The sequence below is a fragment of the Vicia villosa genome, linkage group LG1 (genome assembly GCF_029867415.1).
Source record: "Vicia villosa cultivar HV-30 ecotype Madison, WI linkage group LG1, Vvil1.0, whole genome shotgun sequence".
In the NCBI taxonomy this organism is placed as follows: Eukaryota; Viridiplantae; Streptophyta; class Magnoliopsida; order Fabales; family Fabaceae; genus Vicia; species Vicia villosa.
In genome coordinates, this window is record NC_081180.1 from 5,448,633 (window position 1) to 5,471,151 (window position 22,519).

Below are 22,519 nucleotides of genomic sequence, written 5' to 3' on the forward strand. Positions count from 1 at the left end.
GAACAAACACATCACATCATATTGGCATCTCACCCTCACATATATCTGTTTTTATACGTATTAATTAAATAATGAATAGAGAAATTGGATATCTCTAGTTAGTATAAAATAATTTTATATCAATAATTGATAATTAAGAAATATTTTGTTAAATTACGCATATATTTTAAAATTATTTTGATAATACGATAAAGATATAAAAAAAATTATAATTAAAAAAACGGTATAAAACTACACAACATTCACAATTTTAAGAACAAACTTTATTATTTTCTCGTCTCATAATAAATATTTTATTTAAACTAATCATTATTTTTACGGAAAATAATTAAACATGTTAATTTTAATGATAAAATCAAAATTATTTTTTAAAATGTTCTTAATAATTATATTTAGTAGGATAGTTGGATTGAGTGAAAATTAATTAATAAGAACAGTAAAAATAATAAATGTTATATCAGTATGATAAAAAGACATTTATTTTGAGTCAAATAAAAAGTACAAATGAATTTTTTTTTAGACAGATGGAGTATGTTGATTATTTTTAGGAGAAAATTTATACTCCTCCGTCTTAAAATATAAGAGAAAATAATACATTTTTCTCCCAAAATATAAGAGAGAAATTTATATTTTCTAAGGTAAAATTAAATATAAATTACATTTAGTTTAAATTATCTATCATCTTATTAATAATCAACGATCAATTAAAATTGTTTTTACATCTTTAGAAGCACTTTATTTCAAAAAAATCACACGTCAAATGATTATGTTTTTACTTTTCTTAATAAGTGTGTTTTTTATTTTATTTTTAAGACGGATGGAGTATATAATACAATTATGATATGTATATTTAAATACTGTTATGGAAGTGAAAATATGAGTAAAAATATATACGTGTGGGAAGAAATTATTTCCTTTTCATATTTTATTGAAAAATAGTAAAAACACGTCTAAAAAATTGCATCTAAATTTTCTCCTTTATCAAATCATGTCTAATAGATATTTATTAATATATTTTTAAAATCAACTTTAAAAAGGACAACACAAAATAATTTGATTGGATGCACGTGAAAATTAGGCGATTAATGCATTCAAATCTATAAGAATATTTAAGGTATATTTAAAACGGAATAAAAAAAATATCAATTATTTTTCATAACTTTAAAAAGTTCCACCTCATTTAAGTGAAATATTTAGGGATGACAAACAAACATGTCCACCACATTTAAGTTCACTCTACAAAAACTCACAAATAAACACGGTTAGGATGGAACGAACATTGTTAAAGGTGCGGATTTAAAATATTAGTCCATCATGGAAAATATAAAGGCGGAGTGGGACAAGCATGCATACACTACATTTTTTAAACTCTAAAAAGGTAAAATATCATGTTAATACTACTGCGGCGGCGACAACTTTTGAGGAGAAGCGGCAGCGGTAGCAGCGCTCAGGGAGGAGCTACTGCGATGACGGCTTTAATAGGTTGGAGTCTTTACCTCAACTGATACTAGGTAAGCTATTGAGAGATATTGAGATCAACCGTGTGAGAATAACACTAAGAAGACTGTTTTTATATATATATATATATATATATATATATATATATATATATATATATATATATATATATATATATATATATATATATATATATATATATATATATATATATATATATATATATATATATATATATATATAGTCTATGTGAGACTTACAATTCATTATATATATAGTTCATTACATGTTATAGTCGATGAAAAACTTACAATTCATTACATGTTACCGTTCAATGCATCTTAACATAAGTTCACTATCAAATATAAAGTTGACACTTGGCATCAGAATGTTAGGAAAATATTTAAAATTTTAATAGTAAAATACAACAATAAAAAATGTAAAAAAAAAAAAAAATGAAAACTAACGAAGAGAACTTGAACATGAGGAAGAAAACCATAATACATCTTAACAACGGTAGAGAGCAACTTGGTGGGCGGCGAGAGCAGCAATTTGATGAGAGCAAGTTTTTGTGACAGGTGATTTTTACTTTATATGTTTGGAGTTTAGTTCTAGTTGTGTGTTTTACTAAAAAAAAAGGAGCGTAAATAAAGATGAATGATGACTGGATCGATACAAAAATTGGATTTAATGATGAGTGGAATAAAAAATTTAGAGCGTAATTATAACCATTGATTTGATTCATCGGTTTGACGGTTCCTAAAAACTAAAACCGATAATCGAACAAAACCATCTCAGTTTTTATTAGTTTGGTTCAGTTTTAAAACCGATCAAAATACAATTGTTTTTTTCAATTTGATTTAGTTTAGATTGTCAATTTAATTAACTTTTATCATCCGTTTACACCCTAATTAAATAGTTCATTGGCTAAAATTTCATCATTTAAAGATTAATAAGTAAAATATTGTAGGTTGGAATTATCATCTATACAATCAAATGTTCTTATAGTTATCAACCGGTGATAATAAAAGATAATTCTATGAAAAAAGAATTTGTATTAAAAAGAAGTATTAAAATGTGATTTAATAGGGACAAGACTGTTTTATTTTGTTTATTGACAACATATTTATGTCATAGTTACTTATTTAGACTAAACCAATGATCTAGTTTGTATTACATTGAATTAGTGACTAGTATAAGTAGGGAATTAGCCTAAATTGGACTTTTATCAATCTTACAAAACATTTGGTCCATTTTGTTCCTTTCACCAAACGTGCGATTATGTATGGAAGAGCTTTCAAACTACGTCCAAAGGCAATTAACGCACGTTAGCAATGTCAAATATGGAATGCTTTTTTTTGTTAAGCTATAAATCTTATTTAGAATTTTCTTGTGGGACCCACCCACGAATTTGAGAGCGTAAATTCCATTACAAGAAACAAGTGCTTAGTTGGCCTCGTAAGTCGAAACCAATGCATCAGAATCCAGTGTGGATTGAAAACAACATCGCTTTTTGTTTGCATTTCTCTGATGAATCAAACTCACCACTGCCATTGCCATGATATTTATGGTTGCCAAGTTGCAGACTCATCAACACTTGGCTATCCAACTAAATTATACTCTTTGTCATGTTTTCATTCATTCATTTTTCTTTTTGAGTAGTTTTGCATGCGAATTAAAGATGGCGATTTTTTCTTGGATTGATAATAATGAAGATGGCGTTTAATGAAAAGTTATAAACATTGTTTTAAATTACGAATGTGATAGTGGTTGAGGGTGTTGGAATTATAGTTATTGTAGATGCTACGATGCGCACTGCAGTTATAGTTAAGACTTTTCATTACATTTTGATAAGATTGAGATTTATGATCGTAAAATTTTTATTTTGTAGGGGAATAACTAAATGAATTTGGATGAAACTGTCTGATATGGTTCTAAACAGAATCACATACGTGATTTTGAATCACACAATAATTATGGCATGATGGTCTTGCGAAGGCAATCACATCAACAATATTTGTTTTATACTGTACTGTAAGCACCGTTAGACATGGTCCTAGGAGGTGATATCTAGGTACTCTTGATGAATGACTTATGGATTTCGATTAAAGTACTCACATCTACTTGAACAGTATTGCAATAGTTCGGGTATTTGCAAGATATACACAAGGACGTCTCAACTATTGTTCTTTACAGAGATATTGATGTGATATTTGCAGACTACGAGAAGCATCTGGTGCTAGAGGAAGTGTGTAGTGTGCCAGCTCCCCGTCCGTGGAATACGACATATGGTTACATCCAACGATTTTATTAAATGTCACATCCGTATATGATACCAGAGCCAAAAAGAGACCCCATAAACTATCTCATTAGGAGTTACTAGAAAAGAAACAAGCAAGAGAGGATCATGTCGAAGATGTATGGTCTATATGTTACTATATTGTTGCGCTTGGAATAGATGCCATCACCATTGGTTATATTTTAATTTGTATTTTTATGTAACATTTTGCGTGACTCAGTTATATATGATTGAAGTTTGGTTTAAGAATGAGTTATAAAATATGTTCTTAGTTATAAATGACTTATGTGTATGATTTATTGTGTGAGAAAACAATTACTAATAAATATGAAGAACATGTTCGAAAATAGGTAGAATTGTCCGAGAGTTCATAATACGGACATAGACTTGTCCAGATATTTAAATCTGAATTCGCTCATTTGTCTTCACAAACACACACATAGGCACACATGCAATACAAATAATAGTAATATGCAATACGACTGAAGATTGAAATCCAAATTTTAATATGATGTATTCATATATTAAAATTTAAATATATTTTTTATTTAGAGATGGGGTGTTTCTGAAAAAGAGATTTGTTGTATTGTGGTGCTTTCGAATTTCAATTTCTAAACGGTAGAAAGGCATAATTTCAAATTTCCACAAAGTTTGAGTCTATCACATGGAGTATTGTGAACACCTCATAATTCTCATCTGATTAAATTGTTGTTGGTGTTACTTGTGTGTTTTCTCTCATTCTTAAGCAATTGAGCACCAAATTGTAATTTGCAATGTCTTTAAGTCTTTAAAATCAACTTTTAATTATTTTATCCCGTGCTAAATAATGGAACAATACCCTAAAAAAATCTAAAAACACTTCTCAAATTTTAAAAATGTATTTTCAGACACACTTCATCCCTATTTTACCAAAATAATTAATCTATAAATATACTAAGCATACTTCTCTAAAATTACAAAAGCAAAGAAAATGTGAATGCGTGGATTTGGTATTAAACTGCAATTTGATGCATTAAAGGGTTTAATTGACAATAGTTTATAACTAGTGGTTTAATTTTAACTGATATTTCAGTCCACACCAAGCCTAGCGCCAATCACCATTGGACCAACTAACAATTGGTTATCGTTTCTTACTTTTACATTATAGTGATGTATTTGTTTCTTTTTTTCAAAGTATGCTGCCATTAAATATCTTACCACTTGTTTTTTTCTTTGTTCGGAGTATTTATGCAACATGAAACTTCAAGTATCATGAAAACAAAAAATAAACAGGATTAAATTTATATATTTTTAAACGATTTTTCTTACAAAATAACGTGGCTCACTTATGCATGAATTTGATGTATTTTGGATGAGTTCAGATATGCATTTTCAAATTCTATATGTAGTTTAAATTTTTCACTAGTGTGAGAAAAGAGTGCTTAGGGTGAAAAAAGCAATTAGAATGTTCAATGTATATATGACCCAAAACCCATAGTTTGTCGGTAGAGTAAGAATGCAGTTTGAATACATCTCTGAGTTATTTTTTTCAATTTAGAGAATATATCCTAATTGTTGCACTTCAACCAATCTCTCTCACCAGAGTTAGTCCAAAATTAGCAAAATAACGATAGAGCTAAATCCATAGGATATTCGTTACAGGCTCATACTAAGCAACAAACAAATTACGAGGACTTTATTGTCATTTAATTACACGTATTCTTCTTTGTAAAAAAAAACTGGTGGATACAGTTGAACTTGGATAACGTGGCCCAATCCACAAAATTTCCAATGATACCTATGCATGTAAGAAAATCACAACTCACTCCACACACTACACAACCTTCATGTGTAAGACATTGATTTGAAACACGGACAGGACAAGTTTCTTCATTGATAACACAAATTTCCATTTTATCCTTCCTCCGGTGACCGGGAAATATGGCAGTTTCTGCCAGAGGTCAGATAATGCTTTCGTCTACGGTCAAGTTACGCGAGCCGGCATTAATGGCTAGTAGGAACTTGAAGGTTTTGAAGTTTTGCAATGCAGAAATGATGGGACGAAAGATTGAGCTTCATGTTGGTAGCAGCAATGGTTGCACTAAGAATGTTAGGAAAAATATATCCATGTCTCTCGCAACTGACGTGGCTAACGAATCCAAGGTTTATCTGAATAAACTACTGCTTAATTTGCTTACAATACTAAATAAATAGACTTTATGTAACATAATCGAAAAGTTTCAATATATTGAACGGGAATATGGGATAGTGCAGTTGAAAGACATAGATATGGCAAAAAGGGACCCAAAGACAGTTGTAGCAGTTATACTCGGTGGAGGAGCTGGAACCCGTCTCTTCCCTCTCACTAAGCGTCGAGCCAAACCTGCTGTAAGTAGTTTTTCTAATATTCTTTCTCCAATTTCTTAATTCTATAGATTAGTCCTACAAATCACTTAGACAGACAGACATTATCCAGACACTAGACACAGACACATGTTTCGGTGCTGTGTAGGACACCAACACCAACACCACCACATATAATACATATCTTCAATATGAAGTATCAGTGCTATAGTGCTCTTCAGCTGCATAATGTAATGCAGCTACATATGAACTTGAATATATTCTTTGGGGTTTCTTATGTTAGGTTCCACTTGGAGGTGCTTACAGGCTTATTGATGTGCCAATGAGTAATTGCATTAACAGTGGTATCAACAAAGTGTACATTCTCACTCAGTTTAATTCAGCCTCACTCAACAGACATATTGCGCGTGCTTACAACTCTGGTACTGGTGTCACTTTTGGTGATGGCTATGTTGAGGTATCTCTCGATCAATGACGCGTCTTTCTCTTACATTACTTGCTTCCTAAGTCAACTATGTGTCTGTGGCTGGTAAGCAGACACAAATTAATTTCTAAACTGTTATTTTATCTTAGAGTGCTTGTTCTGTTTCAGGTTCTTGCAGCAACTCAAACTCCAGGGGAACAAGGTAAAAAGTGGTTCCAGGGTACTGCTGATGCTGTGAGGCAGTTCCATTGGCTCTTTGAGGTATTGTTAGCCTAAAATAAGTTAGTTAAGCACTTATTGCATAATTATTTATTAAATGAAGTATTTTCTTATAACAAAAGATAAATTATAGGTAAAATAATTTCATATAAATCATAAGCTAATCCTTAAGAGTTTATGAAAGTAAGCTAAAAACAACTTATAGAATGTCATAAACTGTTTCTATAAATTCTCTCAAATAGACTCACAAATGCATATTCTAAAGGATAAATTCAAATAAGCCGTTCCAAACAGACCCCTAAAATATACATGGTGTCTTTTTCTTTAATCCATGTTATGTTGTTTAATATTATGGACCAAGAAGGACTTAGATGTTGGTTCATGATGTAGGATCCGAGAAGTAAGGATATTGAGGATGTTTTGATTCTTTCTGGGGATCACCTCTACAGAATGGACTATATGGACTTTGTTCAAGTAAGTCATCATGTTGTGTAATTCAAGCAATTATTTTCTCTTTCAATTCAGTTAATTCATTCAAATTATTTACTCTGAGATGTTTTTACTCGACCTCTTATCAGGATCATCGAGAGAGCGGTGCAGACATCACTCTTTCTTGTCTGCCAATGGATGACAGGTAGGTTGCTTTCCGATAAGTTGTAAGATTCATGTTATCACTGTTAATCTATTTGCTAAACAATACTATCATATATGTTACTCTTTAAAACTCGACTACGCAACCATTATAGTCGCGCTTCAGATTTTGGTCTAATGAAGATAGACAATAAAGGAAGGATCCTTTCATTCAGTGAAAAGCCTAAAGGAGCAGATCTCAAAGCAATGGTAAGACTCATGCTTATCATTACTTCCAACTAACATACTACAAGTTTCAAAAACTAGATTTACAGCTAATACGGCTTCATAATTTAGCAAGTGGATACAACTGTTCTTGGTCTTTCAAAGGACGAGGCTATAGAAAAACCATACATTGCTTCGATGGGAGTGTACGTCTTCAAGAAGGAGATACTTCTTAATCTATTAAGGTACGGATTACTATCTGTCAAAATTTTAGGATTTTTCTTGTGGCTCAAGTCATCTATCAATGTATTCTTTAAAATACAGAAATATGCACAAATATGTTGATCCTATTGCAAAGCTTGTTTGCTCAGTGCTACCAATTGATTTAATTCAGATGGCGCTTTCCGACTGCAAATGACTTTGGATCAGAAGTCATTCCTGCCTCAGCTAAAGAATTTTACATGAAGGTATGACTGAAAAAAAATAGAATAGAATATGAAAACTTACCTTTGCATCCAGCAGAAAGTTCACTTTCACTTATTATGAATATTTACCGGAAAAATTTGAATGCAGGCTTATCTCTTCAATAATTACTGGGAAGACATAGGGACCATCCGATCATTCTTTGAGGCAAATCTAGCCCTCACTGAGCATGTGAGTGTCAGATTTATATGTACAGCAACAATTAATTGAGTTTCAGTACAATGAATGTAACAAGTTCAGCTGTAAAAGCTTAACTTTTAAACATAATTTGAATCAACTAGTTTTCACTGAGATTTGAAAGAATTATTTTCTCGATATAAAATGTTAGCCACTTAGAAAAGCTTACTTTCTAAATTTTCAGCCCTCCAAGTTTAGCTTTTACGATGCAGCAAAACCAATGTACACATCAAGGAGAAACTTGCCACCTTCGACGATTGATAATAGCAAGGTCATTCTACATTTTCTTTTACTTAATTTCCCCCTGCATATCAGGTGATTGCCACTTTTCTGCCATCAAATCTTAAATTTCACTAGTATGTGTCCTTTCTTATGCAGATTGTTGACTCAATCATATCACACGGAAGCTTCGTGAATAATGCTTTCATAGAGCATAGTGTAGTTGGAATCAGATCAAGAATAAACTCAAACGTTCATTTAAAGGTTTGGTGTAACCATTCTACTAAGTATAAAATATGACAATGCATTTTGTTATCATCGTTACCATATTTTGGTGTATTTATTTTTTACATGTGCATTCATCTAGCTCTATTGTGTTATACTTGTATGCAGGACACAGTGATGCTTGGTGCTGATTTCTATGAAACTCAGGAAGAAGTGACTGCACTGTTAGCTGAGGGAAGAGTTCCAGTAGGAATAGGAGAAAACACAAAGATCAAGTAGGAAATGCAACTCTCACTCTCATAGTAACACTAGTTTCTGCTTCTGTTTCTATACACACTTATTGCCTCTCGTATATCTGCAGGGATTGTATTATTGACAAAAATGCTCGAATCGGAAAGAATGTTATCATAGCAAACTCAGAGGTATGCTTCTAAAACCAATGACAGAGAAAGAATGTTATTGTACTTCCCTCACCATATCAGCATGAAACTATCATTAAATTTTCTATATAAGAGAACAAATAAATCAAAAGTAAGCAAAAACATGCAGTAAATTTGCTAATTGTATTATTAACTGCAGGGAGTACAAGAAGCTGATAGATCTGCAGAAGGGTTTTACATCCGTTCGGGCATCACTGTTGTATTGAAAAACTCAAGAATAGAAGATGGACTCGTCATATAATAAAGTCACCCATCAGTTGTTTGAACCATTTTGCCATGGATTTGAGGATGAGTTTTTTTTTTTTTTATGAATTGTAAAAATACAAAAGACAACGGATAAATACATTGGCATATCATCTATCTTATATTACAATCCTGTCTGTGTTAACATGTCATAGAAATTAATAACTCAAGTAAACATTTTACACAATAAAACATATTACACATTTGTTATTCATACTTTAATTGCAATCTCGTTACTCTATGGTTTCATTATCAAAGAAATTAGATTTTGTAAAATATAAATTTAATTGCTTATTTTCTAATACTAATTATTACTTTAATATAAAAAAATACAACAGAAATTTTAGTATTAATTAATAACTTATTCAAAATTAAAGAAAGTAGTGATTTAAGAGTAATGGCTTTAAGACCCATAGAGGGGGGAAGCAGGTCAAGCTTCTGAATTTAGAGTGTATCTGGGAAAAAAAACGTAGTGTATTATTTGTCTTACAGGAGAATCATTTATGCAAATTATTAAAAGAAATGACTTATGATATCCTCAGATTATTTTCAACTTATTCCATAAACTCTAAAATAGCGTATAAAAACATAATATACGAAAATTATTTAGTTTACTCAAGTAAGCTCATAATTTGGAAAAAGAATCCACACATAGTGTATTATTTGTCTTACGGGATAATCATTTATGCAAATGATTAAAAGAAATGACTTATGATATCCTCAGATTATTTTCAACTTATTCCATAAACTCTAAAATAGCGTATAAAAACATAATATACGAAAATTATTTAATTTACTCAAGTAAGCTCATAATTTGGAAAAAGAATCCACAGATAGGCGCTTATATAATAAATGTTTAATCCATAAACACTTCCTAAAGTTTTTTTATTCAACTTCAGGTCACTAAAGTCAGATTACTTCCTAGGGAAAATACTACCAAGTAACCCGGGTGAAAAGTGAAAACTCGGCTTGACCTATTATAAAATTAGGATATAATAAAACCCACCAAACCTAATGTGAAATTTGACCTCAGAGGCTAAATTATAATTGTGAATTGTAAAGAGTCCCGCGTAAAATGACGGTGGATATGGTTTGACTATGTTTATAAGTGGTGGATAGTCCTTACATTACAAGTCGATTTTGTACGGGTTGAGTTAGATTCAACCCAAATTCTAATATAATATCATAGTCTAACAAACACCCGTTGAACCACCTGCTATCAGGTCACCACTATCAGATCACACTTTATTAGAAGTTTAGCCCTGGAACTGAGGGGATTTGTGAAGAGTTTCACATTGGATGATATGGCTTGACACCATAATTTTCTTTCAACCCGCATAGTAACATCAATTGATGAGAAAATTAACAAATCATGACTGTATTACAAAACAATTAAGATACCTTATTGTATTATCTATATTGAGAGCTCTAATGTTTGTTTTTCTTTAAAAGTCTTGTTGATATTTGGTTATTTTATCAAGTTTTGAAAGAAAATGCCCCTGCCAATTTAGCACTCACATGTTGAAGAATATCCAAGAAATAATAATTAACAAAAAAAAGAACTGTTCAGATAAATACAATTTAAAGCACATTACATTATAGTTGATCAGATTAAAATATGTGAAATTCCAGGCAAGGTTTATGGAATAAGCTCTTCACAGACAAACCTCAACTCATTTTCATATCTCTGCAGAACAAACCGCTCCTCAGAGATTATAATGCTTGTGACAGAACAGTTAACATCAGAAAAGGGTTTTCTACAAGTCCTCCCTGCTCGATGAAGATAATCAATGGCAGTTTTTGGCAGATCAAAGTTGTATATGTGAGTCATTTCTGGAATGTCAACTCCTCTAGCAGCTACATCTGTTGCCACTAGAAGATATCCACCACCTTTCCTAACCTCCTGATTCAAAGAAACAGAAAACGGTCTTTACGATCCCTTTAAACTTGACTTGCATACACTTTTTAACAATACCATCCTTAAACTAGCATACTTATGGCCGTTGTCTCAGGCTTAATATGTATTTTGATGAGGTTTAAATCTGCTTAATGATTAAATTGATGAGGTTTAAAATTTAAATCTACAACAATAGAACGCACGTTAAACATCTGCTAATTTTAAAGCTAAGTATTAGCACAACTCTTGAACTAAATGTCCCCTTGACTTGAGGATAAACATTTTCCTTGGCCAGTCACCCTGTTGATTTCTCTTAAAATTTAGCTGAAAGCCCACCCCTCCTCTCCAAGGTAACAATGTCAAAGATTTTATTAAAATGGTGTCTGTCCTTTAACCAATGGTTCCCAGTTAATCAGGTAGAATGAACCAATGCAATTTGGTTATTGGAGCTAGAGTCATTGTGTGACTCGTATAATAAATATTTGTTCAAAATCAGATATAGGTTGCATTATATTATTTACTCATGGATCAGTCATAAAATAAATGTGGATGGCAACACAAACTGAAAAGTCAGAGGTTACCAATAAGATCTTCTATCCATATGAATAGACTGAATGACACTTACCAACAGAGAAGCTGCTCGTGAATTGAAATTCATGTCATCTTCAAGAAGGATGATATCTAAAGAACCATGATATGATGTTTTTAGAAAATCAATCACAAGGGATGTGGATGGAGCATTTCCAGTCTTTTTCGACTTCTCAGACTGCATAGTGGAATATGTAATGTTAATGAATTGATAACTTTAACATAATACCCGGACTGATTCAAACATATATTAAATTCACGCGTTTGGGCTAATAATTTCAACTGTGTCAATTATCAAATTATAAATAGTGCAAGCAACCAAAGTCCTATACCACTAGCTTGAAAATCAAAACAATCGATCTCTAAATAAATTCCCAAAGTCTTATACCACTAGCTTGAAAATCAAGGGTGTGTTTGTTTCAAGGATTGTAAACATTCCTGAGAATTTTAAACTTTTGACCAAGCACTTGCATGGGAATATTATTCCTAAAAATAACAATCCTGGGAATAAGGTTCCAAGGAATAATATTTTGTAACTTGAAACAAACGCACCCCAAGACAATTAATCTCTAAAGGAATTCCCAAAACGGTTTGTTAGGTGATGAGTGTCACTCTTTAAAAACTTATTTTAAGCCTTATATTTATCCTATGTGGAACTTAGGTTTGATACTATTCAGGCCACTCATCATTTATATTCACGCACCAAGCCCAATAGTGAGTGTGAAAGGGTAGAATAGGAAAACCCAAGTCCCACATAGAAAAGATATAAAGTCTGACAAGAGTTTATAAAAAGCAACACTCCTACTCACCTTACAAGATGGATTTGTGAGGATGAGTTTAGACAAATATAGAAACTTAACATGCTATCAAAGCAAGGTCAAAGACCATAATGTGGAAATTGGACCCCACCCCAAACATGAAAGTGGGTATTGAAGTTGTATTGGAATCTCACATTGCTAAGGTTCTCAAGTTGTTGGATGTATATATGTGGTTACGCACTCTCATCCCATTGAATAGAAAAAAATGGTCATTAATTATTATTGTCTAAAGTGCAAGTAGTATCTATGTGAAGTTGTATTGGAATATATATATATATATATATATATATATATATATATATATATATATATATATGTGTGTGTGTGTGTGTGTGTGTGTGTGTGTGTGTGTGTGTGTGTGTGTGTGTGTGTGTGTGTGTGTGTGTGTGTGTGTGTGTGTGGTGTTAGGCACTCTCATCCCATTGAATGGAAAAAATGGTCATGAAAGAATTAAGGATTATTATCGTCTAAAGTGCAAGTAGTGTCTATGTGCTAATCACGGTTGTATTGGAATATACATACATACATACATATATATATATATATATATATATATATATATATATATATATATAGGCACTCTCATCCCATTGAATGGAAAAAATGGTCATGAAAGAATTAAGGATTATTATCGTCTAAAGTGCAAGTAGTGTCTATGTGCTAATCACGGTTACTTATTACAAATTTGAAGTTTGGTAACTATGAGCTTGTAATTTGTCAAAAACTAAGACATGTAATTTACTCCCAAAGTGTTCATGACCTTACATTTGCTTGAGAAGTATTAGATTTCAAATGCCTATACAGCCAAAAATGATCAAAAAGTAAGAAATAATTAAACCAACAATACAACAACAACCCAGCCTTATCACACTAAGTGGAGTCGGCTACATGGATCAACTTCCACCATAATGTTCTATCCAGGACTATACTTCTATCCAAATCATTAATCTCGAGTTACTTCTTAATAACTTCTCTTATAGTTTTCCTAAGACTTCCCCTACCTCTAGTTGTTTGACTCCTCTCCATCTGATCTACTCTCCTTACCACAAAATCTACAGGTCTTCTTTCTACATGTCCAAAGCACCTAAGTATATTTTCCATCATCACAAGATAACACTACAACATGGGAAAGGTTCGTTGCTTATATAGTATTGAATAGTAATTATGAAAAAGCTGTTGGCATTAGTTCATCATTGAAAATATATAATGCAAATTATAACTATTTCTCATGCCTCATAGGACTAATGCTCTGAAAAGTTATAAAGAAAGTAACTCATGTACTAATTATATAGTAGATTTCATTCCACTAGCAGGCCAGAGTCTACACTGATTGCATAATTCAATTGAAGGAGGTGATATAAGAAAGATATTCTCAACATACCTGCTCGCCAACAAATATAATGCAAGACTCAGGAGCATCAGATTGAATCAAGGATAACAGGGTTTGTAGTTTTCTCTTCATATCACATACCTGATTATTGAAAATTTGAATAGCATTAGAAAATTCCTAATACCCAAAATAGGTATGTAATAAATAATAGACCTACAAAAAAGTAAGTGATTAGAGTTTAAGCCATTCTATATCACCCAAAATAGGTATGTGATTAAATTTTAAGCCATTTTTATATCTTTCCAAAGTCAAAGAGTGAAGGGAAGATGGGCTACAGAGGAGCATTGAAAGAAGACAGTTTTATTTTAAGTAATAGAATATTAGAAATACAAGTCTCTTTCATACTCAAGATTTCTTACTATAAATCTGTGATATAGGCGAGATGGCATGGGCTCCACTGCATTAACGTGAATATGGATCACATCCCTCTGAAAAACAAATTAAGTCAGAATGAATTTAAGGTACTTAAAGACAAACAAAGAATCAGATTATTTAGATTAATATACCTTAGTCCATTTCTGCTGCACAGCTTCGTTAAGAAATCGATTGTGATGTGGTATAGATGCACTGGCAAACACTGTCTGACGGTTATTGCAAGATGAATATGAGGTCAAAATCTTTCGGAGAGAACTCGCTTGCTTTGAAGAATTGAAAATGAAGTCAACCTAAGCAGACAAGAATAAAAAATATAATTAATTTAATACTGCCAAAATTGCTCAAAGGAAGTTCAAAAAGAAGTTGGCAGGGCTTATATAATTCCAGGCTTTATACTTTATTATATATTTCTCAATTCAACTTAAAATTCCCAAAAGGTGTGAACAAACAACCCCCTTTCCACTTATGAAAATGTGGAAATAATGAAATAAAATATGCAAAATAACACTTTTAAAGTGCATTTAATTTACTTTACTTGCTCTCTTCCATTTCTTTAGCTGCATTTGATCACATTGATGGATGAGAACAAGATGACTAACCACACTATGGTATATATCGTTTTCGAAGCAATTATAGACGGATGGTAGTGCAGCATTATGTTTTGAAACACACACACAGAGTTATTGAAGGCAAATCTGAAATTCTGCTTCCATAGTTCTTCATTAAACAGTACAAATATACAATTGCTCGAAAAGTGCATAAACACAGGCCAATTTAAATGCAAAGACCAAAACTTGTACCTCATCAACAACCAACACCCGCAAGGTTCCAAGCGAAAAAAGTTGTCTTTCCAGCATATGACACAAACTCTCAACTGTTGCAACTACTATTGCTGGAGGCTCTGCCTAAAATTGGAGAAAGTTAATCAAAGCCTGAATGAGCTGAAAAAGGGACTTCTCTATAATACTAGTGCAGCTAGTGACCAGTTAAACAAAAGATAAAAATGAATGTAAACATAGAACTTTTGGAAGTTCAAATCATTTCCCAACAAAGACCGAACTCATCAATACACAAAACACGCACAAGGAAGTAGTTGGTCATAGATGTCTAATCTGTAACGCTCGTCCACCAACCATATGCATCACAATCATACATCCAATGTAATATAAGACTCAAAACACCCCCAAAAGCAAGGTACTTATATACCACAATTTGGCCAACGGACAGATGTACAAGGTTTACTAACAATTACTTCAGTAAATAATTGTATCTAAACGAACATAGCAATTTAAATCATTTAGTATTGTAGCATAAGCAAAAAATACAGTATCCTAAAATTAACTGACATTTAAGAATCTGTTGTGCATCAATTAATACCGGTTGAACGTGGTTGCAAAAAATATGGAAAAAACTAAGAAACCGAGTATGAATGAACTGCATCAGTGGCAAATGTTTTGAATGAGTAAAAAAATTCATCAAATTGTCAAATAATCTCTAACAATTTAAAAAAGAAGATTTAAAAAATTGCATTGTGCGGCAACCATTTGCTAGTCACCACATTATTTGGTTAAAAATACAAAAAAAAATACAACTCGTCAAAGAAGATGAAGAAAGATTTCCACCTTAAACCAACTCTTGTGCCTTCTCAATGTTCCTCCATCTAACAGAGCCATGATGGTACATGATCTCTGCTCCGCTTCAACTCCGGTTGGCTTGGCCGCCAGTATCCTAGCAACTTTGGCAACCTTGTAATTAAATATATTTTTTGCACTCAGTTATTGGCCTTCTCCAAGGGTGTTTGTTCCCCTTGATATATTGCATTAAAGATTATTAATATGTCACTCTGACTCTTACTTGCATGCCAAGCTCACGGGTGGGCACCAAAACTATTGCTTGCACGGAAGATTTTTTAGTGTTGATGATGGAATATATCAAAAGCAAGTATGTTAGTGTCTTCCCAGAACCTGTCTAGATAAGAAATAAAATAGGGTTACACATCTCCCTTTTGTTATTTCATGGATGCATAGGGAGTGAAACATAGATAGAGATGATGAGTCATGAGATTTTTCCCTATCCAACATCCCCTTAGCACATATCCGTGTAAACAAACTCAAGCCACATAACAAATTAGAAATGAAGCTGTGCATAAACTATTGCATTGATCTTCCATGTCATAACAGCAATCAGAACTTCTATATAGCACCGAAACCTCTAAAAAAAGGGATTTCAATATAGCACCGACATCTCGAAAAAAGAATTCTGATTCACTGCAGTCAGTGAAAGGACGAATTCACGCAGTCACAGGATCGCATTTGTTAGATCGAGATCATACAGTCAATATTATAAAGTCTGCATTTTTATTATTTTAAAAACTCAAATTTGCATTAGAAGTGACCATCCAACCTCATTCAACGGCTACAAATCGTTTGACTGTGTGAATGCAGCAACAGGTTGACAGAAGGGAATCCAATTTCAAAAAAAGGTGTGTATTTGAAGGGAATCCAATTTCAAATTATTATGGTGTCTGACATGTCAGTATTAGTGTCGTGTTTCTGGTCGCCATGCTTCATAGATAAGGAGATAAAGGAAATAGAACAGAAATTGGAAGATGAAAATACTCGATACTTTATTCAACATACTGCAGTGGCTTTTATAAAGCCTTACAATTTGAATGTAACTAGAATAGAGAAAAATAAGGAAAGTAAATTATAACAGACTTGAATAAATCAACTCCTAAAATATAGCTTATTTAGACCTATTCTTTAGCTTTAATCCTAAACCCAACAAATTCCTCCCCTTAAACTGATACATGCTTAATCAGCATCAGTTTACTCATCAGGTCTTTGAACACCAAGCAAGCCTCTAAGTTTAACAAACTGATCCAACTTAATAGGTTTAGTCATTATGTCTGCCACTTGATCATTAGTTCCACAAAATGCTAACTTCACGGTTCCTTCACTTGATAAATTGCGTAGATAATGATATCTAACATCAATGTGTTTTGTCCTTCGATGCATAACGGGATTCTTGGATAGCTTAATTGCTGAACTGTTATCACACATTATGTGAATGCAGTTAGAGTCTTTGACACTTAACTCTTTCAAAATTCCCTTCAACCAGACGCAATGACACGCGCAGGCAGTGGCAGCTACATACTCAGCCTCGGTAGATGAGAGAGTTACAATCCCTTGTTTTCTTGAACTCCAACAAATTGCTGCTCCACTTAGTAGAAAGACGTAGCCCGACGTACTTTTTCTATCGTCCACATCTCGTGCATAGTCGCTGTCTGTGTATCCCAACAGATTCGCATCCGTGCTTCTCTTGTAAAAGATTCCCAGCTCCAATGTTCCTTTCAAGTACCTCAGTACCCTTTTAGCAATCATCATGTGTTCTTCTTTAGGTTCAGCCATATAACGAGAGATTAAGCAGACCACAAACATCAAATCCGGACGCGTTACCGTTAGATACATTAAGCACCCTACTAGTTGTTTGTACAGCATTGCATCAACGCCTTTGCTGCCTTCCTTTGACAAAACAGTACCAGGAACTATTGGATTCTTGACAGCATTACAACTCCACATATGGAACCTTTGCAAGACTTCCTTAGCATACTTCTTTTGGCACAAATGAATTCCGTCTTTACTCTGATAGATTTCAACTCCAAGAAAAAACTTCATTTTGCCCAAGTCTGTCATCTCAAACTCCTTCTGCATTGACAACTTGAACTCTATGCACATATGCTCATCATTTCCTGTATATATTAAATCGTCAACGTAAAGACTTACCACCAATAGTTTGTTTCTATTTTTCTTCAAGAACAAGGTGTGATCATAGTTGCTTTTCTCAAATCCTTCCTTCTTAAAGTAACTATCAATTCTGCTAAACCAAGCTCTTGGGGCTTGCTTTAAGCCATAGAGCGCCTTCTTCAGCCGATACACCTTGTCTTCCTCGCCCCTTTTGATAAACCCTTCTGGTTGATCGATGTATACCTCCTCCTTTAGTTCGCCGTACAGAAAAGCACTTTTAACGTCAAGTTGGTAGACACACCACCCGCGTTGAGCTGCTACTGCCAAGAGAATTCTAATGGTATCCCAACGAGCCACTGGCGCATACACTTCATTGTAGTCTACTCCCGCTGTTTGCGAATACCCTTTCGCGACGAGTCTAGCCTTGCACTTATCCACCTTGCCTTCTTCATTCAATTTTGTTTTGTATACCCACTTAACACCAATTTTCTTTGCTTGATGTGGTAGTGACACAAGCTCCCATGTTTGATTTCTCTCTATAGCTTGAATTTCAAGCTTCATGGCCTCCTGCCATTTTTCTTCCTTCACAGCTTCATCAAAGCTTACTGGATCATCATGAGAGATATATAAGGCTAAGTTTTGTTCTAGTACTTCTTCTTCAGATAGGCCTTCACCGCTTTCATAGTTACTCATCCAACTAGGCTTTCTTCTCTCTCGTCTTGTTCGTTCTTTAGGTGTTAACTCTCCAGTTTCGGGAAACTCCTTTGTACTGTCGTATTCAATTTCTTCAGCATCCCCATCAGTATATTCTGCTTCAGATTCTTCTGTTACAGATTTGTCATCTCCCCATGCAAGAACATTCTGTTTTACCTCTGTTGCGCTCAAGTTCCAATCCCATTTACTACCTTCTTCGAATATGACATCCCTACTTATAATTATTCTTTTTGTTATCGGATCATACAACCGATAAGCTTTAGATTCATCGCTGACTCCAAGCAATATGCACTTGTGACTTCGGTCGTCGAGTTTAACTCTTTTCTGTTCAGGGACATGTACATGTGCAATGGAGCCGAATACTCTGAAGTAGTCAACCTTTGGTTTTATTCCTGTCCACCTTTCTTCAGGTACCATGTCTTTTACTGCCTTTGTAAAGCTTCGATTCAAGACGTGAGCTGTCCATCTCGCAGCATCTGGCCATAGTGATCTCGGCATCTCCTTCTCTGACAACAAACAACGCACCATGTTCATGATGGTTCGATTCCTTCTTTCTGCCACTCCGTTTTGTTGTGGAGTGTATGCCGCTGTCAATTGTCGCCTTATGCCATAATCTTTACAAAACTGGTTGAATTTATTTGATGTAAATTCTCCTCCCCTGTCAGTTCTTAGTCCGCATATGGATGTCTTTGCTTCCTTTTCAACAAAACTTTTGAAGGTTTTAAATGCCTCAAAAGATTCTGCTTTATCAGCAAGAAAATAGATCCAAGTTTTTCGAGAGAAATCATCTACAAACACTAACAAATACCTTTTACCACTGTGAGAGGTGGGACTGATCGGTCCACAAAGATCTCCATGAATTAACTCCAATTTCTCCGATGCCCTCCAGCCACTCTTCTTTGGAAATTTTCCCCGCTGCTGTTTTCCCACGTTGCATACCTTGCAAACTTTGGCCGCTTCTTTCAACTTTGGTAACCCTTTTACCATTTGTTTTTGCTGCATTATTTGGATGGACTTGTTATTTAAATGTCCATATCTCTTGTGCCAGAGATTCTCCAAGTCTTCTTCCTCCATCTTCAAACAACTACCGGGCAATGGTTTCATCTTTGCATAGACCACAAACATACGATTCATAGTCATTGGAGTGTCTACTATCAAACCTCTTTGATGATGATAGATTCTGCAAGTACCCTCTTTAATTATAATCACCAGACGTTTCTCCTGTAGCTGTCCTATGCTCAATAAATTGTTACTGAGATTCGGGACATAGTACACGTCAGACACCGTTTGTGTGATTCCTTGTACTTCAAACCTGACACTGCCTTTTCCTTGAACCGCCATCCTTGAGCTGTTACCCAATCTGACAGAATGCTTGAAGCTTTCGTCGAACTCAATAAACCAACTTTTGTCTCCTGTCATATGGTTTGAGCACCCGGAGTCGAGAAACCAAATACCTTTTCCTTCAGCCTTACTAACTTCTGTGTGCGCCATTAGGAGAAGTTCTTCTTCCTCGTCGAACTCGGTATAGTTGACTCCTTTTTCCAGACTTGAACATTCAAATTGATAATGCCCTTGCTTTCCACATCGAAAGCAATTGATGGCTGACCTGTTAACGAAAGATCTACCTCTTCCCCGACCTCTGAAGTTGCCGCCTCTGAAGTTTCCGCCTCTGAAGTTTCCGCCTCTGAAGTTGCTGTTTCCTCTCTGATATATGCTTCTACCTCTTCCTTGTACATTCCTTTGCTCGTTCTCCACCTGTAGAACTTGCTCTTCACTCCTTTTCTCAATCACCTTTTGTTCATGTACAAGCAAGGATGCTTGCAATTCATCTACTGTGAGATCATCAATGTCCTTGGACTCTTCGATGGAGCATACCACAAAGTTGAAGTTGTCCGTGAGACTTCGAAGTATTTTTTCAACAATTTTGACATCGTTCATGTCTTCTCCACAATTCCTCATGTCATTGGCAGTAGACATGACTCTTGTGAAGTACTCAGATACACCTTCTCCCAATTTCATTTCAAGGGTTTCGAATGTTCTGCGAAGCCGTTGCAGCTGTGCGCGCTTCACTCTAGCAGTTCCTTGATACTTAACTTTCATTGAATCCCACAACTGTTTGGCTGTCTCCTTCTGGGTGATAGTTTTCAAGATGCTCTTGTCTATGGACTGAAAAAGATAGTTTTTTGCTTTAAGATCTTTGAGTTTTGCTTCGTCGAGTGCTTTGGCGCTTCTGGCTTCGGTCCCTTCGAGGCCAGTTTCGATGACGCTCCAGTACTCCTTGGAACGGAGGAGATTCTCCATAAGTAAGCTCCAGTGATCGTAGTCACCATCGAATTTCGGAACACATGGTGTTGAGAAACTCTCTGCTGCCATTTTTCTTTTCTTCTGTGTTTTTCCTCTCAAACACTATTGCAGACTTTCTTATTTCCTCTCAGTGTTTTTCCTCTCAAACACTCACTTTCTATATCACTCTTATCAGGCCCTTTCGAGCTCTGATACCAGATAAAGGAAATAGAACAGAAATTGGAAGATGAAAATACTCGATACTTTATTCAACATACTGCAGTGGCTTTTATAAAGCCTTACAATTTGAATGTAACTAGAATAGAGAAAAATAAGGAAAGTAAATTATAACAGACTTGAATAAATCAACTCCTAAAATATAGCTTATTTAGACCTATTCTTTAGCTTTAATCCTAAACCCAACAAAGGAGATGCTAACAGAGGGAAAAAATGGTAAAAAGAACCTGAGCATGAAGAATGCAGTCACGGCCAGAAAAAAGATGAGACAAGGCTTGCTTCTGGACCTCTGTAGGCATGACATATCCAACCTCTTCCATTCTGAAACATAATAAACACCCATAACACTCCAATCACGTAACACACACAGTATCCAGTTTCGTGTAGCAATTAAAGCAAAACAGAATTGATTGAATTTAACTAATTGGAATGAAACCTAGAAAGAAATTCAAGCTATCAATAAAAAAGAGTAACAATTAGGGGAGAGAATTGCCTTTGCAGTAATTGATCGGGTACATGAGGTTGACATAAGTCTCTGAGAGTGGGATTGGTTATTGAATCATCCGTTGTAGGGATGGTGGGAGAAGGATTTGCAATGGCTAGTGGAGTTGTGGCGAAGATGGAGAAACGGTTGATGTGAGTGGAGGAGAGTGAATTCAGAAAATGGTAGTTGTTGGGTGAACGAGGGAAGCGAGAAGAAGAATTAGGGTTTTGGGATGAAAGAACGCGAAGAGGAAGAAGACGTGAGAGTGAGAGAGTGTGAGTGTTCATTGATAATGTTTCCGTTCCGTTACAGATAGATTGATGAATGAATTCAGATTATTTATTTCTCATTTGTGTTACTCTGTTCATAACTTCATAGGAATGTCAAACTTCATCATCAAATTATAAGAAAGATTTCTCCTCCCTCAAAATCCCCACAAATATCAAATCAAATCAAATATATTGTAATTTCATTGTGCGAAAAGATTTGATTTAAAAGGGTGACTACAGTTTATTATACATGAATTTGATTTAAATTTAAATTAAATAGATTTAATTCGAATTTAAAATATATTAGATTTGTTGGATTTAAATTAAAAATTTATTATAGATTTGGATGGATTTCCAACAAAATCTACCTCTATTAAATTCGAGATTACAAAA

General features: G+C 34.0%; 2 protein-coding genes across 4 annotated transcripts; one reads left to right on the forward strand and one right to left on the reverse strand.

The window, feature by feature from the left end:
* Nucleotides 1–5,510: 5,510 nt before the first annotated feature.
* LOC131627137 (glucose-1-phosphate adenylyltransferase large subunit 3, chloroplastic/amyloplastic) lies at nt 5,511–9,539 on the forward strand. The gene is made up of 15 exons (XM_058897978.1): nt 5,511–5,899; nt 6,011–6,124; nt 6,384–6,557; nt 6,693–6,785; nt 7,134–7,217; nt 7,322–7,377; nt 7,490–7,583; nt 7,671–7,783; nt 7,933–8,005; nt 8,112–8,192; nt 8,383–8,469; nt 8,577–8,681; nt 8,811–8,917; nt 9,004–9,064; nt 9,222–9,539. The coding sequence occupies exons 1-15, from the start codon at nt 5,678–5,680 to the stop codon at nt 9,321–9,323; spliced, it is 1,566 nt and encodes a 521-aa protein (XP_058753961.1). The 5' UTR covers nt 5,511–5,677; the 3' UTR covers nt 9,324–9,539.
* Nucleotides 9,540–10,871: 1,332 nt separating this feature from the next.
* Nucleotides 10,872–22,292, reverse strand: LOC131627149 (DEAD-box ATP-dependent RNA helicase 58, chloroplastic). 3 transcript variants are annotated; one of them, XM_058897988.1, is made up of 10 exons: nt 21,867–22,292; nt 21,601–21,694; nt 16,248–16,361; nt 16,016–16,138; nt 15,194–15,298; nt 14,525–14,683; nt 14,378–14,446; nt 14,010–14,099; nt 11,848–11,988; nt 10,872–11,228 (listed from the first exon to the last, which is right to left on the reverse strand). In XM_058897988.1, the coding sequence occupies exons 1-10, from the start codon at nt 22,142–22,144 to the stop codon at nt 10,965–10,967; spliced, it is 1,437 nt and encodes a 478-aa protein (XP_058753971.1). In that variant the 5' UTR covers nt 22,145–22,292; the 3' UTR covers nt 10,872–10,964. The 3 variants fall into 3 exon arrangements, with proteins under 3 accessions (XP_058753971.1, XP_058753981.1, XP_058753976.1); XM_058897998.1 differs by lacking the exon at nt 21,867–22,292 and having other exon boundaries at nt 16,248–16,357; nt 21,601–21,699; XM_058897993.1 differs by lacking the exons at nt 16,016–16,138; nt 16,248–16,361.
* Between the last annotated feature and the right edge of the window lie 227 nt (nt 22,293–22,519).